This window comes from Mauremys reevesii, linkage group 10, assembly GCF_016161935.1.
Source record: "Mauremys reevesii isolate NIE-2019 linkage group 10, ASM1616193v1, whole genome shotgun sequence".
Lineage (NCBI taxonomy): Eukaryota > Metazoa > Chordata > Testudines > Geoemydidae > Mauremys > Mauremys reevesii.
The window spans coordinates 48,542,107-48,565,188 of record NC_052632.1 but is presented as its reverse complement, the minus strand read 5'-3'; the positions used below and the strand labels follow the sequence as shown (position 1 = coordinate 48,565,188).

At 44.7% G+C, this 23,082-nt stretch overlaps 1 protein-coding gene across 4 annotated transcripts in view; it reads left to right on the top strand.

Annotated features, from left to right (window-relative positions):
• The window catches only part of TBC1D24 (TBC1 domain family member 24), a 77,715-nt gene that overhangs the window by 26,600 nt on the left and 28,033 nt on the right, over positions 1-23,082 (top strand). For all 4 annotated transcript variants that reach the window (XR_005585647.1, XM_039492414.1, XM_039492417.1 and 1 more), the window contains exon 2: positions 5,179-6,213. Coding sequence is in view for 3 of the 4 variants with exons in the window: in XM_039492414.1 (XP_039348348.1) it covers positions 5,255-6,213 (959 nt within the window). In the remaining variant the exon portion in view is untranslated. The remainder of the gene's footprint in view (positions 1-5,178; positions 6,214-23,082) is intronic.

Genomic DNA, 23,082 nt, shown 5'->3' with positions numbered 1-23,082 from the left:
TTTTCCACATCCTTCTTGTATTGTGGGGCCCAAAACTGGACACACTACTCCAGATGAGGCCTCACCAATGCTGAATAGAGGGGAATGATCATGTCCCTCGATCTGCTGGCAATGCCCCTACTTATACAGCCCAAAATGCCATTAGCCTTCTTGGCAACAAGGGCACACTGTTGACTCATATCCAGCTTCTCGTCTACTGTAACCCCTAGGTCCTCTTCTGCAGAACTGCTGCCTAGCAATTTGGTCCCTAGTCTGTAGCAGTGCATGGGATTCTTCCATCCTAAGTGCAGGACTCTGCACTTGTCCTTGTTGAGCCTCATCAGATTTCATGTGGCCCAATCCTTGAATTTGTCTAGATCGCTCTGTATCCTGTCCCTACCTGCCAGCGTATCTAATGCTCCTGCCAGTTTTTTGTCATCTGCAAACTTGCTGAGGGTGCAGTCCACGTCATCCTCCAGATCATTAATGAAGATATTGAACAAAACCGGCTCCAGGACCAACCCTTGGGGACACTCCGCTTTATACCAGCTGCAAACTAGATATGGAGCAAACTAGATCACTACCCGTTGAGCCCGACTGTCTAGCCAGCTTTCTATCCACTTATAGTCCATTCATCCAGCCCATACTTCTTTAATTTGCTGGCAAGAATACTGTGGGAGACTGTATCAAAAGCTTTGCTAAAGTCAAGGAATAACATGTCCACTGCTTTCTGCTCATCCACAGAGCCAGTTATCTCCTCATAGAAGGCAATTAGGTTAGTCAGGCATGACGTGCCCTTGGTGAATCCATGCTGACTGTTCCTGATCACTTTCCTCTCCTCTAAGTGCTTCAAAATTGATTCCTTGAGGATGTGCTCCATGATTTTTCCAGGGACTGACGTGAGGCTGACTGGCCTGTAGCTTCCCAGATCCTCCTCTTTCCCTTTTTTAAAGATGGGCACCACATTAGCCTTTTTCCAGTCATCTGGGACCTCCCCCGATCATCATGAGTTTTCAAAAATAAAGGCTCTGCAATCACATCCGCCAACTCCTTTAGCATCTTTGGATGCAGTGCATCTGGCCCCATGGACTTGTGCTTGTCCAGCTTTTCTAAATAGTCCTGATCTACTACTTTCTCCACAGAGGGCTGGTCACCTCCTCCCCATACTGTGCTGCCCAGTACAGTAGTCTGGGAGCTGACCTTGTTCGTGAAGACAGGCAAAAAAAAGCATTGAGTACATTAGTTTTTTTCCACATCTTCTGTCACTAGGTTGCCTCCCCATTTAGTAAGGGGCCCACACTTTCCTTGCCCTCCTTCTTGTTGCTAACATACCTGTAGAAACCCTTCTTGTTACTCTTAACATCCCTTGCTAGCTGGAACTCCAAGTGTGATTTGGCCTTCCTGATTGCACTCCTGAGCAATATTTTTATGCTCCTCCCTGGTCATTTGTCCAATCTTCCACTTCTTTTAAGCTGCTTTTTTTTGTGTTTAATATCAGCAAGGATTTCACTGTTAAGCAAAGCTGCTTGCCTGCCATATTTAGAATCATAGAATATCAGGGTTGGAAGGGACTTTAGGAGGTCATCTAGTTCAACCCCCTGCTCAAAGCATGGCCAATCCCCAGACAGATTTTTGCCCCAAATCCCTAAATGTCCCCCTCAAGCATTGAACTCACAAGCTTGGGTTTAGCAGACCAATACTCAAACCACTGAGCTATCGCTCCCCACTATTCTTTCTACACATTGGGATGGTTTGTTCCTGCAACCTCAATAAGGATTCTTTAAAATACAGCCAGCTCTCTCTTGACATTTTTACAAAAGCACATGGGACTGTGCTCACAAGCACCCCTATATACATCTAGCTACATACCGCCTTTGGGAGCCTAATCCAAAGCTGAAGTCTCTGGGAGTTTCCCACTTGCTTCAGTCAGTTTTGGTTCAGGCCTTCAGTGAGCAAGGCCCCAGGGGAGGAAAATAAGAGAGCAAATAATACACGAGAGAAGGCTGAATGAAAAGGAGGGGAGAGAGGCAAGTGGACAGGAAATAGCCAACTAAGACTAATTTCATGTGTTTGTGCCCTGGTTGTCCTCTAAGGCAAAGCACTGACACAATATAAATGTGCCAGAGAATGAGACAGGAGAGTGAATCCATTGCAGCACTGGACTCCAGCCATAAAGTGCACTGCAATGAAATCATCTCAAGCATCATGCGTCACCTTTCTTTGTCTAGGTCACAGTAAAATGGGATCATACTTCCCTTCCTCACAAAAATGTGGAGAGGGTTAATTAACAGGGTGGATAAAAATCAATGATTTTAAAAAAATCAGATTTTTTTTATTTAAATCAGATTTTTTGATAAAATGCTTTGAGGAAAAAACCTATCTAAAGATAGTTTTAATTAAGATACATAATAGCTCAAAGATATCTCATCATGGAATAGGGATTATAAATTCTAATTCTATAATATGAGACAATATATTTATGTGATGTTTAAGAAAAAATTTTTAAATGAGTTCCAATAGTTCATGGATTAGGGACCCAGTCTTATGGGGTTCCAGGGGCTTCTGTATAGATTATTTAGGTTAATCTTTCTATCTACCCAATGGGACTCAGTGCTCAATCTAGAAGATGCCATCAGAGATGCTTAGTTTTGCAGTTCTCAGACTGTGGGTTTGTCTCTCCAGAGATAACATGCTTGTTAACAGCAAAAATATTTTAAAATAAATGAATAATATATAGAGGTGAGAAATAACAGACCTCAACTCTATTGTCCGTCTGCAAATTTGTGTACACAGAGTTAATCCTTTACCTCTCTAAAAGTGCAACATTTCAAAAAGTTCAATGAATAGAAGATTGTTGGGGGCGGAATAGATCTGGACAAGGAGAAAAAATCTGGAGATAAATGTGAGAAGCAAGGGACATGTGCTCGTTTTGTTAAAATATTATATGTTTGCTGTTGAAGAAAAAATCCAGAACACATAACTTTGTTTTAGTTAAATAAAACAATTTAAATGTCTGTCCAGGATATTCTCCTAATAGAGCATGGCAAGAAAAGCCTCCAAATATTAATGATTAACCTGTTGAACTGGAGATAGTTCACCTCCCAATGACTTCATAAATAGCTGCTTCAATTACCTTTGGTAAACAAAATAACCAATCATTCATTTTCTGATACAGTATAGCTATAAAACTAATCTGAAAAGTTTTCAAGATAAATCACTGTTTAAAAATGTATCGTCGTACCTTCTAAAAATGAAACCTACATCTATCTCTGAGTTGTGAAGAATATGTATGAAGGTTATAACAACCAACAAGAATGCACTTCTTTGTAGAAAGCCATGATTAAATTGAGTCTTCCTGACTAGTGATTTAAATCATGATTTAAATCAATTTGATTTAAAACAAATCCACCCTATTAATTAATGTTCATAAATCTTTCTGGGGTCCTTGGTTGGAAGGTGATAGAGAAGTACAAAGTATTATTACTTTGTTCTGGAACTCCTAGTAACTGATGAACTTCACTCTGCAATGGACCAGTATCCTATAGTCGTCCCCCAAGAATAAGCTGGTGAAAACCCCAAAGCAGAAATTCGCAGGAGAACTTAAACCTCTATTATTCATCCTTCCCGAACGCTGAAAGAAATTCTGCCTGTTTGAATGGGGGTGGGAACATGGCCCCACCCAGTTCGACCACACACTGAAAATTGGTCTCAGAATTAGAACAGAAAGATGGGACTGAGAACAGAGGGTGGCATAATCCACTCTCTTAAGCGGTGTTTGTTTTTTTCTCCCAAAATTGATATTTTTAATACAAAAAGCAGAAGCCGATTTCAAAATGAGAAAGCAGATTTAAACTAAACCTTTACTAAGAATCTTTTAGAGATGCTTTTACTTGTTTTTACCGCACTGCTCTTTCAAACATAACTCCTTTCTTTTAAAAGTTGACATGGTTCCAAGATATCCAGATGAATATTCAAGTAGGATCTACAGCTATTTGGATCAGAGTTATTGTTGTTGTAGCTAGCACTGATTGTGTATTTATAAACATGTTTGCTTTGAGTAGGGAAAGGTTTTTGCTTCCCTTTAATGGGGAAAGAATAGCTTTCATGGGCAAGGTATCTAGCTTAGGCATTTCAAAATATTTTTAATGCAACTTATTGTTGAGAATGAACTTCTCTGTAAATGTTAATTTCCTAAAACACTCTAATTTATGGAGAGGGGAGTCGTTTGTTTTCTGGAACACTGATAATCTTTACTCTTATTTATTAACATCGCTGTGTAGCATCATAGCTGTACATCATGCTTTACTATGAAGAGGTAAAATGACTGTCCCTGCCGAATGTAACAATAGAATGTTCCATTCTGTGCATCCGATGAAGTGGGCTGTAACCCACGAAAGCTTATGCTCAAATACATTTGTTAGTCTCTAAGGTGCCACAAGTACTTCTGTTCTTTTTGCGGATACAGACTAACATGGCTGCTACTCTGAAACATAACAAATCCAGTTGTTTTAGGCCACAATTGTAATTATTAGATAACTCATGCATGTGTGCCCTCCCTGAGGAGTTGGGGCCTAGAACCCTGATCGCTCAGCTCTAGCTCATGTGGCAAAGATCTGTGTTTTTTAAAGGAGCTCTTCTGATGTTAATAATATGTCATCTCTTTGTGGGACAGCCACTAGAGGGTGACTTGATCATACAAGTGTATGTATGAAAGCTCACGAACCCACAGGCCAGTGCATTACGCTAAATGCTTACAGTCCAGGTAATCTTCACCTTCCATTAAAATCAAGGGGGAGAGGCTGGTATTAGACAACACCTCACAATGGCTGCCTTTGAATCAGTAGGATGGCAGCATCTTCTTCATTACACAGTTAATGCAACCATAACTTGAGCTTGTGCAAATATGAAGAGAAGTCTCTAGCCAGAACAGCTGTATTAGGGAAACTGCATGTTGGAATGTGTTTAGAATCTACACTGGGCTGATTTTTGAATGTACCAGTTAAATGTGGATTAAGAACATGCTGTGGTTTGAAAATGGGATTAAATATATTAAACAAAAATCAGCATCTGGGAACTTGCTTGCAGTGGGAACCCACATCTTCATAGCAACACAGAGCAACCTGAATTTCTTTGCTCTGAAGAGGATGGGAAATGATCTGTCACGAGAAACTGCTAAACATTCTTTTCTTTCTCTTCCAGGAAAAAGTACGAGTCCCCTAATGCCTGAATAAGGTCTTTACTCTTCTGTCTTTCTGTGAAAACATTCTCTGCAGCCATGGATGAATATAGCCGCTTTGTGGATTGGGACAAGATGGATGCCACAATCCAGGTGCAGGACTCAAAGGAGCTAATCTGCACCGATTTCCAGGAGTTCAAACAGCTTGCCCGACAGGGCTGTTGGGCCAAGAATCACTCTTTGAGAGCCAAAGTATACCTGAAGCTAATTGGGAACATCCCATGCCGCACAGTGACACCAGATGCAAACGTGTACAGGGATATTGTTGTGAAGATCATTGGCAAGCGTAATGCTGGCACCCTGCCATTGCCAGAATTTGTGGATAACAGTCTGGTTCCCAATTACTGTTTGAATGCAGAGGGCATTGGGGCAGTCAGGAAGATAATCTGCTGCATTGCAAATCAGTTCCCTGACATATCATTCTGCCCAGCGCTGCCTTCTGTGGTGGCTCTGCTCCTCCACTACAGCAAGGATGAGGCAGAGTGTTTCGAGATGGTTTGTCGCATCCTTGCTTGCAATGACCCATCCAAGCGGCTCATTGACCAGACATTCCTGGCGTTCGAGTCCTCCTGTATGACCTTTGGTGACCTGGTTAACAAGTACTGCCAGGCAGCACACAAGCTGATGGTGGCAGTGTCTGAGGACGTGCTGGAGGTGTACTCTGACTGGCAGCGGTGGCTCTTTGGAGAGCTGCCCTTGGTGTATGTTGCTCGGGTCTTCGATGTGTTCCTAGTGGAGGGCTACAAGGTGCTCTATCGGATTGCACTAGCCCTTCTCAAAGTCTTCCACAAAGTGAGAGCCGGGCAGCCCATAGAGTCGGACAATGTGCAGCAAGACATTCGAGCTTTTGTTAGGGACATTGCCAAGTCAATATCTCCCGAGAAGCTGCTGGAGAAAGCCTTTGCCATACGGCTTTTTTCCCGGAAGGAGATCCAGCTTCTGCATATGGCCAATGAGAAGGCCCTACAGGAGAAAGGCATCACAGTCAAACAGAAGAGGTAAGGCCCCCAGATGCTCTATTTACTTAGCCCTGCCCAACAAAACCAACAGGCTCTTTCTCTCTAGAGAGGGAGACAGCCAACTCTGCAAGGTTGGTTAGGAGGCTGAATGCTCTGATAGCACATCATGTTATCTTTATCCCAGAGGAGTCATTCTTCTGGGGACATGACTACATTTGGGGTTGCAGCTATGTAAACCTGGCTTCCATCTTTGTACTAAATTGTCTGAATGTTGCTGAAATTATAACAAGACGTATAATCTATCTGTTATGCCATTATTGAAATGAAGCAGTTTTGACAGTTTGTTATCACAGGAGCAAACTTCTAACTATTGACATAGACTAGGTCTACACTGTGGAGGGGAGAGGAGGTCGACCTAAGATATGGAACTTCAGCTGCGCGAATAGCATAGCTGAAGTTGGCGTATGTTAGGTCGATTTACCTGGCTGTGAGGATGGTGGTGAGTCGATTGCTGCTGCTCCCCTGCCGACTCCGCTTCCGCCTCTCACCGCGGTGGAGTTCCGGAGTTGACAGCAGAGCAATCGGGGATCGATTTTATTGTGTCTACACTAGACGCAATAAATTGATCCCCGATAGATTGATCACTACCCACCAATCCAGTGGGTAGTGTAGGTTTACCCATAGTGAGATGTTCACTACAAATATTAAGACGTGCTCATTTTTCTGGCTTTTTTAGGTTAAAACAAAGTGAACCAAAAAAACCAGTCTGAGAACAAAGCTATATTGGGAGGGACAGCACCTAAACAAATGTGAAAATTTAATTTTTTACTGTGATTTTTATATAAACAGTGGTTTCAGTGTATGTTTTGAAATTGCAGCATTGAACACCAATGTATTGTAACAGAAGCAAACAGTATCTGAAAGTGGGAATGTTCTGCTTAATAGTGCAGTTGAGCCATATTTAGTTTTTCTTTGAGAGTTGAGAGTATTTAAACCCTAATGGACCTTTATTTACAAGTGATATTTGAAAAGGAGCTTTACAGTCAAAAAGCCTCTTATAAAAAATCCCAGGACACTTTGTAAGGTTCACAGGTAAAGTCTTAGTCTGTTTTGTGATAGACAAGTGCACCTCTGGTTACAAATGAGTGATTTGGAATAAACCAGTCACAGACAGAATGGCTATAGGTTGGAACAAAAGATGAACCTATAGAACATGCTTTCTCATTAGATACAGGAAAGAGGCAGCCAGAAAACTTGCAAACTGATCAGATTATCTATCTAACCAGGCTAGACTATACGATATGCTGCTTCAGAATGGTGAAGAAATACAGAACAGTACCAGCTTCCTTTTCTGAGAAAGCGCCTCATGCATATACAACAGGTGCAATAAAGAATTCCTGGGAGTACAGCTTCATGCCTCACTTTTCTAGGCAGCTATGTCAGTGTTTGATATATTTATATTAAACCCAACAAGATAAGACTTGGGTAAGTGATGTATGAAATAAAAGCATATTTAGATAAACTTTAAACAGATCCTGAAATTCTACAGTCACATTAACATTTTTCTCCCAAGGCCAATTGTTTGGAGGAAATCTCTCCTAAATGCTGTTTTTTTCCCAAATCTAAAGGTTTGGAGAGTTCAGCAATAGCTTAACTGGCCCTTCTGTCCTTCACAAGGAAAACTCTCCATAGAAACCTGTGAGCATAGTATCTGGAATGCTGTAATCCGGAGAGATACTCTTTCACACACTTCTAAATTGTGGGATCAGGAGGTACACATAACTAATGTATCTTCTCACAGCCACTTATGTAGAACAATGAGCTTGAGTCGGTACCCTTGAAGAACCTGTATTTGTGGTTACTGAAACATATTCTTGGAAAATAGAAAGGAGCATTAGGAAGGACAAACAATAATTTGAAGAACAGCTCACCAAAGACTCAAAAAGTAATAGCAATTTTTTTTTAAGTACAACAGAAGCAGGAAGCCTGCTAAACAACCAGTGGGGCCACTGGATGATCAAGATGCTAAAGGAGCACTCAAGGACGAGGATGCACTCAAGCGCTCATGGCAGAGGATGTGAGGGAGATTCCCAAATCTGATCCATTCTTTTTAGGTGACAAATCTGAGGAACTGTCCCAGATTGAGGTGTCATTAGAGGAGGTTTTGGAACAAATTGATAAATTTAAACAGTAATAAGTCACCAGGACCAGATGGTATTCACCCAAGAGTTCTGAAGGAACTCAAATGTGAAATTGCTGAACTACTAACTGCAGTCTGTAACCTATCATTTAAATCAGCTTCTGTACCAAATGACTGGAATTCTGCTATTCAGCTAATGTGATGCCAGTTTTTAAAAAGGGCTCCAAAGGTGATCCCGGCAATTACAGGCCAGTAAGCGTGACTTCAGTACTGGGCAAACTGGTTGAAACTATAGTAAAGAACAATATTGTCAGATGTATAGATGAACATAATTTGTTGGGGAAGAGTCAACATGGTTTTAGTAAAGGGAAATCATGCCTCACCATCTCCTAGAATTCTTTGAGGGGGTCAACAAACATGCGGACAAGGGGGATGCAGTGGATATAATGTACTTAGATTTTCAGAAAGCCTTTGACAAGGTCCCTCACCAAAGGCTCTAAAGCAAAGTAAGCGGTCATGGGATAAGAGGGAATTTCATGGATTGGTAACTGGTTAAAAGATAGGAAACAAAGGGTAGGAATAAATGGTCAGTTTTCAGAATGGAGAGAGGTAAATAGTGGTGTCCCCCAGAGGTCTGTATTGGGACCAGTCCTATTCAACATTTTCATAAATGATCTGGAAAAAGGAGTAAACAGTGAGGTGGCAAAATTTGCAGATAATACAAAATTACTCAAGACAGTTACATCCCAAAAACTACAAAAGGATCTCTCAAAACTGGGTGACTGGGCAACAAAATGGCAGATGAAATTTAATGTTGATAAATGCAAAGTAATGCATGTTGGAAAACATAATCCCAACTATATTGTGATGGAGCAAGGCCGGATGGCTACAGGAAAGTACTCAGGAACAGGTATGTTAGCCCCAGGCTAAGCAAATCCCTAGTACCATGGGAACCAAAATGGCAGTTGCTCCAGGCTAATCAAGGCACCTGGGGCCAATTAAGAACTTTCTAGAAGGCACCGGAGAGAGCTACATTGATTGGAGCACCTGCAGCCAATCAGGGCAGGCTAATCAGGGCACCTGGTATAAAAAAGAGGAACTCACTCCAGTGAAGGAGGAGGAGCCAGAGGAAGGAAGGGCGTATGAGGAGCTGGGAGCCAGAGACACAAGGAACTAAGAACTGAGAGGGTGTACTACTGGAGGATTGAGGAAACACCATACAATCAAGCAGTATCAGACACCAGGAGGATCCTATGGTGAGGATAAGAAAGGTGTTTGAAGGAGGCTATGGGGAAGTAGCCCAGGGAGCTGTAGCGGTCAAGCAGCGGTTACAAGTAGCACTATAGAGACTGCTGCAATTCACAGGGCCCTGGGCTGGAACCCGGAGTAGAGGGCGGGCCCGGGTTCCCCCCAAGCCTCACTACTCCTAATCAGACATAGGAGGAGGTGATCCAGACTGTGGGTTTCATCCAAGGGGAAGACCACTGAGGGGAGGAAATCCGCCAATAAGCGCAGGACCTACTAGAGGAGAGGAGGAACTTTGCCACAATATATATAAAATGATGGGGTCTAAATTAGTTCTTACCACTCAAGAAAGAGATCTTGGAGTCATTGTGGATAGTTTTCTGAAAACATCAACTCAGTGTACAACATCAGTCAAAAAATCACGACTGGTGTAGAGAAAGTAAATAAGGAAGTGCTATTTACGCCTTCTTGTAACACAAGAACTAGGGGTCACCCAATGAAATTAATAGGCAGCAGGTTTAAAAGAAAAGGAAGTATTTTTTTCACACAATGCACAGTCAATCTGTGGAACTCTTTGCCAGAGGATGTTGTGAAGGCCAAGACTATAACAGAGTTAAAAAAATAACTAGATAAGTTCGTGGAGGATAGGTCCATCAATGGCTATTAGCCAGGATGGGCAGGAATGGTGTCCCTAGTCTGTTTGCCAGAAACTGGGAATGAATGACAGGGGACAGATCACCTGTTCTTTTCATTCCCTCTGGGGCACTTGGCACTGGCCACTGTCAGAAGACAGGATGCTGGGCTAGATGGACCTTTGGTTTCACGCAGTATGGCCGTTCTTATGTCATATGTTGGCCTATGAAATAACACCAGTCTTGATGGTGCTCTTGTATGCTGCTATTCATCTCTTCATAAGGCGGATATTCCTTTCCAGCTGCTTGTTCTCAGAATCCTACATCCTGTTAACATCCTTTCTGTATTTCTCCTGTAGACCTTGATGTGTGCCCTCTTCATGTTGGTCAGATCTCTAAAGAATCAGCACCTTCCCTTGTCATGGAATCTAAGCATACCTTTCAAGGCTTCTGTCTACTGGAGTGTTGGTTAGAAACTTTGAACAGGGCAGCTTTAGTAGTTACCAGGGCCTCCAGACCACTGTTTTTGATGCACCACACTGGAAGCACTAAGTATGTGACAGTCAGGTATATCACTGGTTTCCTCCCAGTTGGGGAAGGGCAAAAGAGTTAAGACAGCTGGTGTGTATGTTTTTCAGAGAGAGAGTGTGTTAGGGAGTGAAGAAGCCGGGAGCTGCTACTGGCTAAGAAATGACTTATCAGTAGTCAGCCCAGAGCAACAAAGGTGCAGTCTTAGATTTCTTCCAAGCAAGGTACGATCATCGCCAGGTGAGAGCAACAAGCAGAGTCACTGGCTAATGAAAAGTTTTCACCTTTTCTGTGCCATTTGCTGGGATATACCATAATCTCTGAATGATCTCTGGAAGAGAGACCATGGAGTAGGTTTGACGTTGGACGTTAGGTAGGCAAAAGCAGGTGCAACAGAAGCTCTCTCTCAAGTCTTTGAGAGAACTCAGATTCCCTTATCCAAACTTGCTTGATAGTGAGTGAGCCACACAGCAGATATGAATTGTTCCCCTAACATTCTGATAGCTCTAACCACACAGCAGGAAGGAAACGGACTGAGGGTTGACAGGAGAACAGGAGAACTGATGCTAAATGAGGAATATTGTTAACCTGTCCTCCTCTTTTCTTTTTCGGGCATTGTTCAAACCTTATTCTGTGTTTCTCCCTAGGCTCCTTCCATGCATTTTTCTGGGGTTGTAGGAAATCACTGACCTCTTTTCCTGTCTTTTTTTTATGTCTTCTCTTTGTGCATTCTTCTTCTGTCAATTCCATAGCCGCTGCACTCCTCCTGTTTGCAGTGTTTCATCTCCTAAAAGGTAGGTTAAAAAACTTTGAATGTTTGTGCTTTGCTCGTTTCTTCTGTCTTTGCTTGGCTGCGTTTTTAAAGGCTGTGTGTCATCCCTGCTATGCTGGGGCGGTAGCAGCAGTGCTGATTGCAGCAACAAACAGCAAAGTAAATAGTTCCTGAATATGGCCTTGCAAAATTAGTTCAAAGTAACCTATAAAGGTGTTCAAATGAGAGTTCATGAGACCGTCTCACTGACCTAGCATTATTGTTCTGCACAGCCACACAGGAGGCCTAGATTTCATTCATAAATGTGGGTCATCTTCTTGGGATGGAAATTCTCGTGTTGGTGATTGGACTCCTTAGATCTTGTCTGCACTTGAAAAAATGTACCATGTTAGAAAACATATTAACTGAACATGTTTGTATAACGCCTAGCCATGACCAGGACTACTGCAATACAATAAAACTAAACTAATCTGTCATAACTTACATGATAAACCTGGTTTTCCTCTTAGTATGGTCATAGATATTCATGTTTAAAAACATGCTATGTGGTCATTGTTAACCCTAGCAGGGAAAACATTTTAAAACATGACTTGTCCATGCCTACACTAGGTGCTAAGTCACTTAGTGCACTTTCATCCATGTTCAAGTTCTGGAAGATTTTGAAAAAGTCATGGATTTAAAAACTTCCACAGGTCCTCGGGGATTTCAGACCCTATACAAGATCTTGAGAAATAGAAAAGGTGTGTGATGGAGCAAGGCCGGATGGCTACAGGAAAGTACTGAGGAGCAGGTATGTTAGCTCCAGGCTAAGCAAATCCCTAGTACCATGGGAACCAAAATGGCAGTTGCTCCAGGCTAATCAAGGCACCTGGGGCCAATTAAGAACTTTCTAGAAGGCACCGGAGAGAGCTACATTGATTGGAGCACCTGCAGCCAATCAGAACAGGCTAATCAAGGCACCTGGGGCCAATTAAGAACTTTCTAGAAGGCACCGGAGAGAGCTACATTGATTGGAGCACCTGCAGCCAATCAGGACAGGCTAATCAAGGCACCTGGTATAAAAAGGGGAGCTCACTCCAGTCTAGGGAGGAGGAGCCAGAGGAAAGAAGTGCGCATGAGGAGCTGGGAGCAAGAGACACAAGGAACTAAGAACTGAGAGGGGGTACTACTGGAGGATTGAGGAAAACACCATACAATCAAGCAGCATCAGACACCAGGAGGATCCGGTGGTGAGGATAAAGAAGGTGTTTGAAGGAGGCTATGGGGAAGTAGCCCAGGGAGCTGTAGCGGTCAAGCAGCGGTTACACGTAGCACTATAGAGACTGCTGCAATTCACAGGGCCCTGGGCTGGAACCCGGAGTAGAGGGCGGGCCCGGGTTCCCCCCAGCCCTGCTACTCCTAATCAGACATAGGAGTAGTTGATCCAGACTATGGGTTTCATCCAAGGGGAAAACCACTAAGGGGAAGAAATCCGCCAATAAGCGCAGGACCTACTAGAGGAGAGGAGGAACTTTGCCACAGGTGATTCAGTGGCTACTTACACTTTGTATATATTCCAAGGCAATTAATGAACATAATGATTCAAGGTATCTGCACTGGCTGTTGCTGATACATGAAATGAAAGCTAGCTTGATCTTGCTGAGCTTTGGTGGCCTTGAAACACTTCAGTTTTAGTGATGAATCTGAATGAGAACCCACATTCCCACCAAAACAGTAAATAATCAAACAAATTTGTAATATTTGAATATGCTACACTTTCGGTATGGTAATTAAGAAGTAAGAGTTCTTCTTTCCGTGCATGTGATGTATTTTAAACACATTAAATAGAAAATTGCAATGCAGATTTCAGCAAACAAACTAACGTGAAGGATAAAAAGAACTCTAATGAAGGACAGAAATCTTTAATTGGTAAATGGCTGCAGCTTTGCAGTGTGAGCTCCAACTAATGGCTATTACAATTGCATGGCTAATTCATCTTCAATGGGCTTTCTCAATAAACTACTGGTTCTTCCTAGATGACAATGAGAAACTTCTTCTAGTGGTGGAATACTAACTCAGAATGCATAATTCTTCTTTAGTGCTTGCTCATATTGATTCCAATTAGGTGTGTGCACGCCGCGTGCACGGCCATCAGAGAACTTTTACCCTAGCATCACCTGGTGGGTCAGCCGTGGAGCCCCCTGCAGTGGCGCCTTCATGGCGCTGGATGTATAGCCCAGCCGACCCAGCACCCCCTCAGTTCCTTCTTACCACCCATGATGGTCGTTGCAACTGTGGAGCTCGGCTTTGCTGCTCTCCATTCTCCCCAGCGTTTTTCCTCTCAACAGTGTTAATAGTTAGTACAGTTATCGAGTTTTTATATAGTTATAGTGTACATAGTTCTACTTAGCGGGTTGGCAGGGATCTTCCCTCCTCCCCACCGGTAGCTTGGGCTCATGCCCAAGGCTCCAGGCTTTAAACCCTGTGCATCCTGCTCCAAGTCCATGCCAATGGGCGACCCCCATGACTCTTGCCTAAAGTGTCTGGAGGAATCTCATCAGACCAAGAAGTGCAGGATCTGCAAAGGTTTTCGGCCCCGGACTAAAAAGGAGCAGGACTTTCGTTTGTGACAGCTCCTCATGGAGGCGGCTCTTAGCCCTCAACCTCCAGCACCGCGCCAAGACCTGGCACTGAGTGGTTTGGTGCGCAGTGCCTTGGCGGCAACAGTAGGAGCTGCACCGCGGTCGGACTCTGATGGAGACCCACAGCACCAGCGTTCCCTGGCACCGCAGCCGACATCATCAGTCCTGCACCACTCCCACTCGCCTGGTCAGAAGCAGCACCGTAGACCGGAAAAGGCTGGCCCACCTCAGCAGATGCCAACCTCCCTGGACCCACCTTCGGTGCCGCGGCCCATAGAGGAGCAGCCAGGGGCACAAGTGCCGACTTTGACACCATGGACTCCGGCACAGAGAGCGGAGCCGTTGAGTCTGGTGCATCTGGACTCCCTGATGCATAGCGTGGTTGAAGTCCAGTTGCCATCGACTCCAAACACATTTGAGGCTGCAAGGGACCTGATTGCTATGACCGCAGACAAAGGCGCACCGGTCCCTGCTCGTGTGGTCCCATCCTGGGGCAAACCAGCCCTTATCCACCCGGAACTGTCGGTTGAGCCACGGCACTGATCCTGCTCTCAGCACCGTTCCCGCTCCTGACACCGCTCGCAGTCCCAGCACCACTCTCCTTCGCGGCGCCAGTCATACTCCTGGCACCATTCTCGGCACTGCACTATATGCCGGTCACTTTCCAGGAGCAGATCTCGGCCCAGACACCACTCCTGACGCTGATCACCGTCAAGGACTAGGTCCAGATCTCGGCACTGGTCTAGATCCTGGCACTTCTCCCCCTTGCAGCATCACTCTCCGTCTTCGCGATACCAATCGCCATCGCGTTGGCACGACTCGGCACAGGCCCACTCGGCACCACAGTGGCCATGCACTCCACCTCTTGTTCAACAGAGTCAGACGTGGGGTCGCGTCTATCTGACCACCACCATTTGGATCACAGCACTCTGGCAGGCGCAGGGACAAGGTCCAATCCAAGGGTCTACCCAATGGCCCTTTTGGACACCCTGGGTGTACCACCAGGCCCAGGGTGCTCCATCAGGGGCTTCTCATTCAGCCCCCTCCGATCTGCGGGTGCCAGAGGCCACCATCAGCTGTCCTGCTCCTGGAGGGGCATGCAGACTGGGGTGCCATCCATCCAGGCTCCACACCCTCTTCCAACCCCGCTTCTGAGTCCAGACACTGAGATCACGGGCTCAGGACTCCAAGACACAGCTGACCAAGAGGGCCCAGATGTTCCTCTTCCTCCTGTGGCCGCCTCCTCATCCTCACCTGATAAGGCGATGGCAGGCACTGCTATTTTGGGTCACCCCCCCCCCCCAGTCATTAAGACCAGGATACAGTCCACCCAACAGAGCAGATGTCTCAGGCAAATTGCTGGATAAAGTTTATGAAGGAGAAATTGAGCAGCGTGTAAAAAGTCTAGAGGGTAAAATTGTTAGCCTGAGTCTTGATGGGTGTAGCAATGTCCGCAATGATCCTGTTGTATGTGCTTGTGTGACAACAGAAGATGGGAATGTTTTCCTTACAGAAACAATTGATACATCAGGAAATGCACACACAGCAGAATACTTACAAGACGTAGCAGTAAAAGCTAAACTGTGGGGAAAAAAATTCAAATGTCTAGTACACAGCTTGGTCACAGACAATTCTGCAAATGTATCCAAGAGGAGAAGAAATTATTTATAAGAGAGTGAAGAGAGTCTAAAGCTAATAACACACAGTTGCAGTGCTCATTTGATTCACTTCCTAGCCAAAGACTTCAGTGTTCCAGAAATAAAGACTAATGTTGTTGAAATTGCAAAATACTTCCATAACAACCACTTTGCAGCAGCTGCTCTGAAATAAGTGGGAGGAACCAAGCTAACTCTCCCACAACATGTGCAATGGAACTCAGTAGTGGACTGTTTTGAGCACTATATCAAGAACTGGCCTAATCTGATGATTTTGTGAACAAAATCGTGAAAAAATAGATGGCACTGTCACAGCCAAAGTTCTCAACATTGGGCTTAAGAGAAATGTTGAACACATGCTGAATACCCTGAAGACTATTTCTGTAGCCTTGAACAAAATGCAGGGAAATAGCTATATTATTGCCGACGCTGTTGAAATTTGGAAGGAACTGAGTGAGATCTTAAAAAGAGAAATATGCAATGACAGAGTTAAGTTACAAGCATTAAAAAAATGAATGGGACAAGCACTATCTCCAGCTCATTTTCTTACAAATATTCTCAATACTCAGTACCAGGGTCAAACATTAACTGTTGAAGAAGAGGAGTTGGCTATGACATGGACACCAGCAATCATCCCTGCATAATGCCAACTATAATAAACTTCAGCGTAAGAGTGAACTATTGAAGAAATATATGTTTGCTGCTGCTGTTTTAAAGAAAGTCACACCAGTGAACTGGTGGATGTCACTTAAATACTTGGGTTCAGAGACTGTTGAAGTGATGATCTCACTTTTAACAACAGTAGCTTCTTCGGCTGGTGTAGAAAGAATATTTTCTTCTTTTGGACTAACTCATTCCAAATTGAGAAATCATTTGGGATGTGAAAAAGCAGGAGAGCTTGTTTTTCTTTTCCAGATTATGAACAAACAGGAAAATTAAGGTGAAGACAACTGAGTTAGCTACAGAAGGCAATATTTTAAGTTTTTCATGTTGATCTGGTTGACATAGTCAATTTAATTTTGGGGGTTTTTAAAATACTTAATTTAACTATTTTAGTTAAAAATAACACTGGTCTACAATTTGAGAAGTCGTCTGCTTCAGAGATAAAATGTGGTATTTATTATGTATTTTGATGTGCTGAATTCAAATATGACAATTAAAACAACTGGCTACTGTTTCTAAGATATTTAAGTTTTTACATTTTATGTCTATGTATATTGTGTAGATAGTAGAGTTTTAATCATAAATTGTAAACCTAGGTCTTTTCATGTGTTTATGGTTGCTTTACATGATAATATTTCACCTGTCCTGTTTATGTAACACTTTAAAAATCAACAAAAGGGTTATCTAACTACAATTTATTATAAAACAAAAGGCAAAAAACTATTATGTATATAGTTTAGTCCTATTCAGTGTTTACTCGACGCTTCTTGGCTTGTCTCTTGTATTCATTAAATGGAGCATCTCTTGTCACTGTCCAGCAATAGTCTGCAAGCACTGATGGGCTCCATTTGCCCTGATAGCATTTCTCCATTGTTGCAATGTCCTGGTGAAATCGCTTGCCGTGCTCGTCGCTCACTGCTCCACAGTTCGGTGGAAAAAAATCTAGATGAGAGTGCAAAAAATGTATCTTTAGTGACATGTTGCAACCAAGGCTTTTGTATGCCTTGAGGAGGTTTTCCACCAACAACCTGTAGTTGTCTGCCTTGTTGTTTCCGAGAAAATTTATTGCCACTAACTGGAAGGCTTTCCATGCCGTCTTTTCCTTGCCACACAGTGCATGGTCAAATGCATCATCTCGAAGAAGTTCACGAATCTGAGGATCAACAAAGACACCTTCCTTTATCTTAGCTTCACTTAACCTTGGAAATTTTCCAAGGAGGTACTTGAAAGCTGCTTGTGTTTTGTCAATGGCCTTGACAAAGTTCTTCATCAGACCCAGCTTGATGTGTAAGGGTGGTAACAAAATCTTCCTTGATTCAACAAGTGGTGGATGCTGAACACTTTTCCTTCCAGGCTCCAATGACTGTCGGAGTGGCCAATCTTTCTTGATGTAGTGGGAATCTCTTGCACGACTATCCCATTTGCAGAGAAAACAGCAGTACTTTGTGTATCCAGTCTGCAGACCAAGCAAGAGAGCAATAACCTTCAAATAGCCACAAAGCTGCCACTGATGTTGGTCATAGTTTATGCATCTCAAAAGTTGTTTCATGTTGTCATAGATTTCCTTCATATGGACTGCATGACCAACTGGAATTGATGGCAAAACATTGCCATTATGCAGTAAAACAGCTTTAAGACTCGTCTTCGATGAATCAATGAACAGTCTCCACTCATCTGGATCGTGAACGATGTTGAGGGCTGCCATCACACCATCAATGTTGTTGCAGGCTACAAGATCACCTTCCCTGAAGAAGAATGGGACAAGATCCTTTTGACGGTCATGGAACATGGAAACCCTAACATCACCTGCCAGGAGATTCCACTGCTGTAGTCTGGAGCCCAACAGCTCTGCCTTACTCTTGGGTAGTTCCAAATCCCTGACAAGGTCATTCAGTTCACCTTGTGTTATGAGGTGTGGTTCAGAGGAGGAGGATGGGAGAAAATGTGGGTCCTGTGACATTGATGGTTCAGGACCAGAAGTTTCATCCTCTTCCTCTTCCTCGTCTGACTCAAGTGAGAATGGATTCTGGTGCATCAGGAACCGGCAGTCCTTCTCCGTGGGGTACTGGGTGTATAGCTGATGGAATGTTTGGATAATGCACAGTCCACTTTTTCTTCTTTGACATACCTTTCCCAACTGGAGGCACCATGCAGAAGTAACAATTGCTGATATGATCTGTTGGCTCTCTCCAAATCATTGGCACTGCAAAAGGCATAGATTTCCTTTTCCTGTTCAACCACTGGCGAAGATTTGTTGCACAAGTGTTGCAGCGTATGTGTGGGGCCCACCTCTTGTCCTGGTCTCCAATTTTGCAGCCAAAATAAAGGTGATAGGCTTTCTTAACCATAGTGGTTATACTGCGCTTTTGTGATGCAAAAGTCACTTCACCACAAACATAGCAGAAGTTATCTGCACTGTTCACACAAGTACGAGGCATCTCTGCTCACTTTGGCTAAACAGAAATGTGTCCCTTTGCAAAATCAAACACTGACAAATAAGAGAGCACGACACTGTATGATTTCTAGAGCTGATATAGGGCAATTTGTTCAGCAGAGTGATGTAAGCTTCGTTATGATTGCATCATCCATGACTTCTAGGAATAACATGATGCAATTCATATCATGTATGACGCAATACCAGCTTCAGATTGCATCATTCATTGTTTTGCCTAAAAAGCAAGTACTGTCCAAAGCCAGTCATAGATTTATTCATAGATCCAGTCAAAGATGTATTTTAGTCATTTCTGGTTTAAATTGAGATCCCTTCCCTTTATAACTCACTTATCCTCCGCCATTCCCAAGTCAAGGGTCGTATATACTGACCCAATAGCATACCTTGAAAACTAGAGCCAATCAACAATTTTAAGCATCATTTTCGTTCTCAGTGACCCAGAATTAGTAAAGTTTGACTACATTTATTTCAGAAGCATTTTGGCTGTAGAGCAGTGCAATTTTAACAAAAACAAACCTGATTTTTAAAAAATTGAATGTTTAACTAAATTTGGAAATTGATATGCTTGTTTTGTTAAAATAGTACATGTTTGCTGTTGAAGAAAAAAATCCAGAATACATAATGTTGTTGTTTCAGTTAAATAAAACAATTTAAATGTCTGTCTGGTGATGTTCTCCTTCTAATGCAGCATGGCAAGAAAATCCTCCAAATATTAATGATTAACCTGTTGAATTGGAGATAGTACACCCCCCCCCCCAATGACTTCATAAATATCTGCTTCAATTACCTTTGATAAATGAAATAAGCAAACAATCATTCATTTTCTCATATAGCTGTAAAACTTATCTTAAAAGTTTTCTAAATAGATCTCTTTAAAAAGTGTATACCTTCTAAAAATGAAACCTACATCTATCTCTGAGTTGTGAAGAATATGTATTAAGGTTATAACAACCAACAAGAATGCACTTTTATGTAGAAATCCATGATTAAATCGAGTCTTCCTGACTAGTGATGTAAATCAAATCCACCCTGATGGGGTCTATCTAAGTACCTTGATGGTTAGATGAGAATTTGGGGCTGTAGTGCAAGTGGGAAGCCTCATTCAACATTCCTATCGGAAGGTTAGTGAGCTTCATAAAACGACTTGTGCCTAAACCCTTACATGTTCAGCCTCCTCCTTAGGAATGCTGACAGCAAGGCAGCTTAGCGATGCCCCACTTGCTACAGTAAAGCCTGGTCTACACTAGGCGTTTAAATCGGTTTTAGGAGCGTAAAACCAATTTAACGCCACAACCGTCCACACTAGGAGGCACCTTATATCGATTTTAATGGCTCTTTAAACCGGTTTCTGTACTCCTCCCTAACGAGAGGAGTAACGCTAGTATCGGTATTACCATATCGGATTAGGGTTAGTGTGGCCGCTGATAGACGGTATTGGCCTCCGGGCGGTATCCCACAGTGCACCAGTGACCGCTCTGGACAGCATTCTGAACTCGGATGCACTGGCCAGGTAGACAGGAAAAGCCCCGCGAACTTTTGAAATTCATTTCCTGCTTCCCCAGCGTGGAGAGCTCATCATCACAGGTGACCACGCACAGCTCATCAGCACAGTTAACAATGCAGTCTCCTGAGAATCGTAAAAGAGCCCCAGCATGGACTGCACGGGAGGTACTGGATCTGATCGCTATCTGGGGAGAGGATTCAGTGCTAACAGAACTGCGTTCCAAAAGACGAAATGAAAAAGTATTTGAAAGAATTTCTAAGGCTATGACGGATAAAGGCCACAGCAGGGACTCAGTGCAGTGCAGAGTGAAAGTTAAGGAGCTCAGACAAGGCTACCAGAAAACCAAAGAAGCAAACGGAAGGTCCGGAGCAGGTCGAAAAACATGCCGCTTCTATGCTGAGCTGCATGCAATTTTAGGGGGCTGCGCCACAAGTACCCCACCCCTGATCGTGGATTCCGAGGTGGGGGTTGTAATCTCTGCCATGGCTGAGGATTATGCAGACGGGGAGGAGGAAGACCTAGCAGAGAGCACACAGCACTCCGTGAGCCCCAGCAGCCAGGAGCTTTTTATCACCCTGACGGAATTACCGTCCTCCCAGCCCTCACAAGCCACTATCCCAGACAATGACGCCATGGAAGGGAGCTCTGGTGAGTGTACCTTTGCAAATAGCAAACATTGTTTTTTAAGCAAGCCTTTTTTAATGATTGATTTGCCCTGAGGACTTGGGATGCATTCGCAGACAGTATAGTTACTTAGAAAAGTTTGTTAACATGTCCGGGGATTGAGAGGAAATCCTCCAGGGACATCTCGATGAAGCGCTCCTGTAGGTACTCCAGAAGTCTTTGCAGAAGGTTTCTGGGCAAGGCAGCCTTGTTCCGCCCACCATGGTAGCATAGGCGGCAGGTTTGTATAATTTTTGGTGGGGCCCAAAATGGTGGTGCCCCCCCCCACTCCCGCCCTGTAAGCCAATATAAAATGAAGCTACAACGCATCAGTGCCACAAGATTACAAGGTTGGAGAAGGGGTAGGGTGTTCCAGGGGCCAGTCAAGGGACAAGGAGCAGGGGGGTTGGATCGGGCAGAGGTTCGGAGGGGCAGTCAGGGGACAGGCAGCAATTGGATAGGCATGGGAGTCTAGGAGGTTTATCAGGGGACAGGTAGGGGGTGGGGTCCTGGAGGGAAGTTGGGTGGGGTCTCAGGAGGGGGCAGTTGGGGACAAGGAGAAGGGAGGCTTAGATAGGGGCTGGGGTCCCAAGGGGCAGTTAGGGGCAGTTGTCTCGGGAGTGGGTAACGGGGGACAAGGACCAGTGGTGCTTAGATAGGGGGTGGGGGTCCTGGGGGGCAGTTGGGGCAGGGGTCTGGGGAGGGGGCAATCAGCGGCCAGGGGCTGGGATTCAAAGGGCTCCGAGCTGCTGGCTGGGATTCAAAGGGCTCTGGGCTCTCTGCCCCTGCGGGCAACCCAGAGCCCTCTGATTCCCAGCCGCGGCTGAGATTTAAAGGGCTCTGGGCTCCCCGCGGTTGCAGGCAGCCCAGAGCCCTCTGATTCCCGGCTGCGGCTGAGATTTAAAGGGCTCTGGGCTCCCTGCCGCTGCCGGCAGCCCAGAGCCCTCTGATTCCCCGCCGCGGCTGGGATTTAAAGGGCTCTGGGCTCCCCGCAGCAGCGGGCAGCCCAGAGCCCTCTGATTCCCAGCCGCGGCTGGGATTTAAAAGGCTCTGGGCTCCCCGCAGCAGCGGGCAGCCCAGAGCCCTCTGATTCCCAGCCGCGGCTGGGATTTAAAGGGCTCTGGGCTCCCCGCGGTTGCAGGCAGCCCAGAGCCCTCTGATTCCCAGCTGCGGCTGAGATTTAAAGGCTCTGGGCTCCCCGCGGTTGCAGGCAGCCCAGAGCCCTCTGATTCCCATCTGCGGCTGGGATTTAAAGGGCTCTGGGCTCCCCGCGGTTGCAGGCAGCCCAGAGCCCTCTGATTCCCAGCCGCGGCTGGATTTAAAGGGCTCTGGGCTCCCCGCGGTTGCAGGCTGCCCAGAGCCCTCTGATTCCCAGCTGCGGCTGGGATTTAAAAGGCTCTGGGCTCCCCGCTGCAGCGGGCAGCCCAGAGCCCTCTGATTCCCTGCCGCGGCTGGGATTTAAAAGGCTCTGGGCTCCCCGCAGCAACGGGCAGCCCAGAGCCTTCTGATTCCCGGCCGCGGCTGGAATTTAAAGGGGCGAAACCTAGCTCCAAATATTGGTGGAGCAGAGCCCCTGATTTTGAATATTCCTGGGGCTTTAGCTCCACGAGCCCATATAAGTTGGCGCCCATGCATGGTAGGACACTTTACCATGCCATGCATGTAGCAAGTAATCAGGTATCATTGCGTGGCAAAGCATAGCAGCGTATGGTCCCGGTGACTGCTGGCATTCAAGAAGCATCCGCTCTTTATCTTGTTCTGTTATCCTCAGCAAAGTGATATCGTTCAGGATAACCTGGTTAAAAATCAGGAATTTAAGTAAGGGGGGTGGCCATTTTTCTACTGGGTTCGTGGAATGCAGCAGCTTAAAAAAAACACTTTCCCTTGCGTAGCGGCGGGGAGGAGGAGTGAAATGCCGATGATCTTTTCTGTGTTTGGTCACCGGCGATCTTCCCCAAGCTACCAGACACGCAGTGGGTAGGGGGGAGGGGGAAGGTTGTTGATTAGCAGGGAGCTAGCGTGGTATTAGCCAT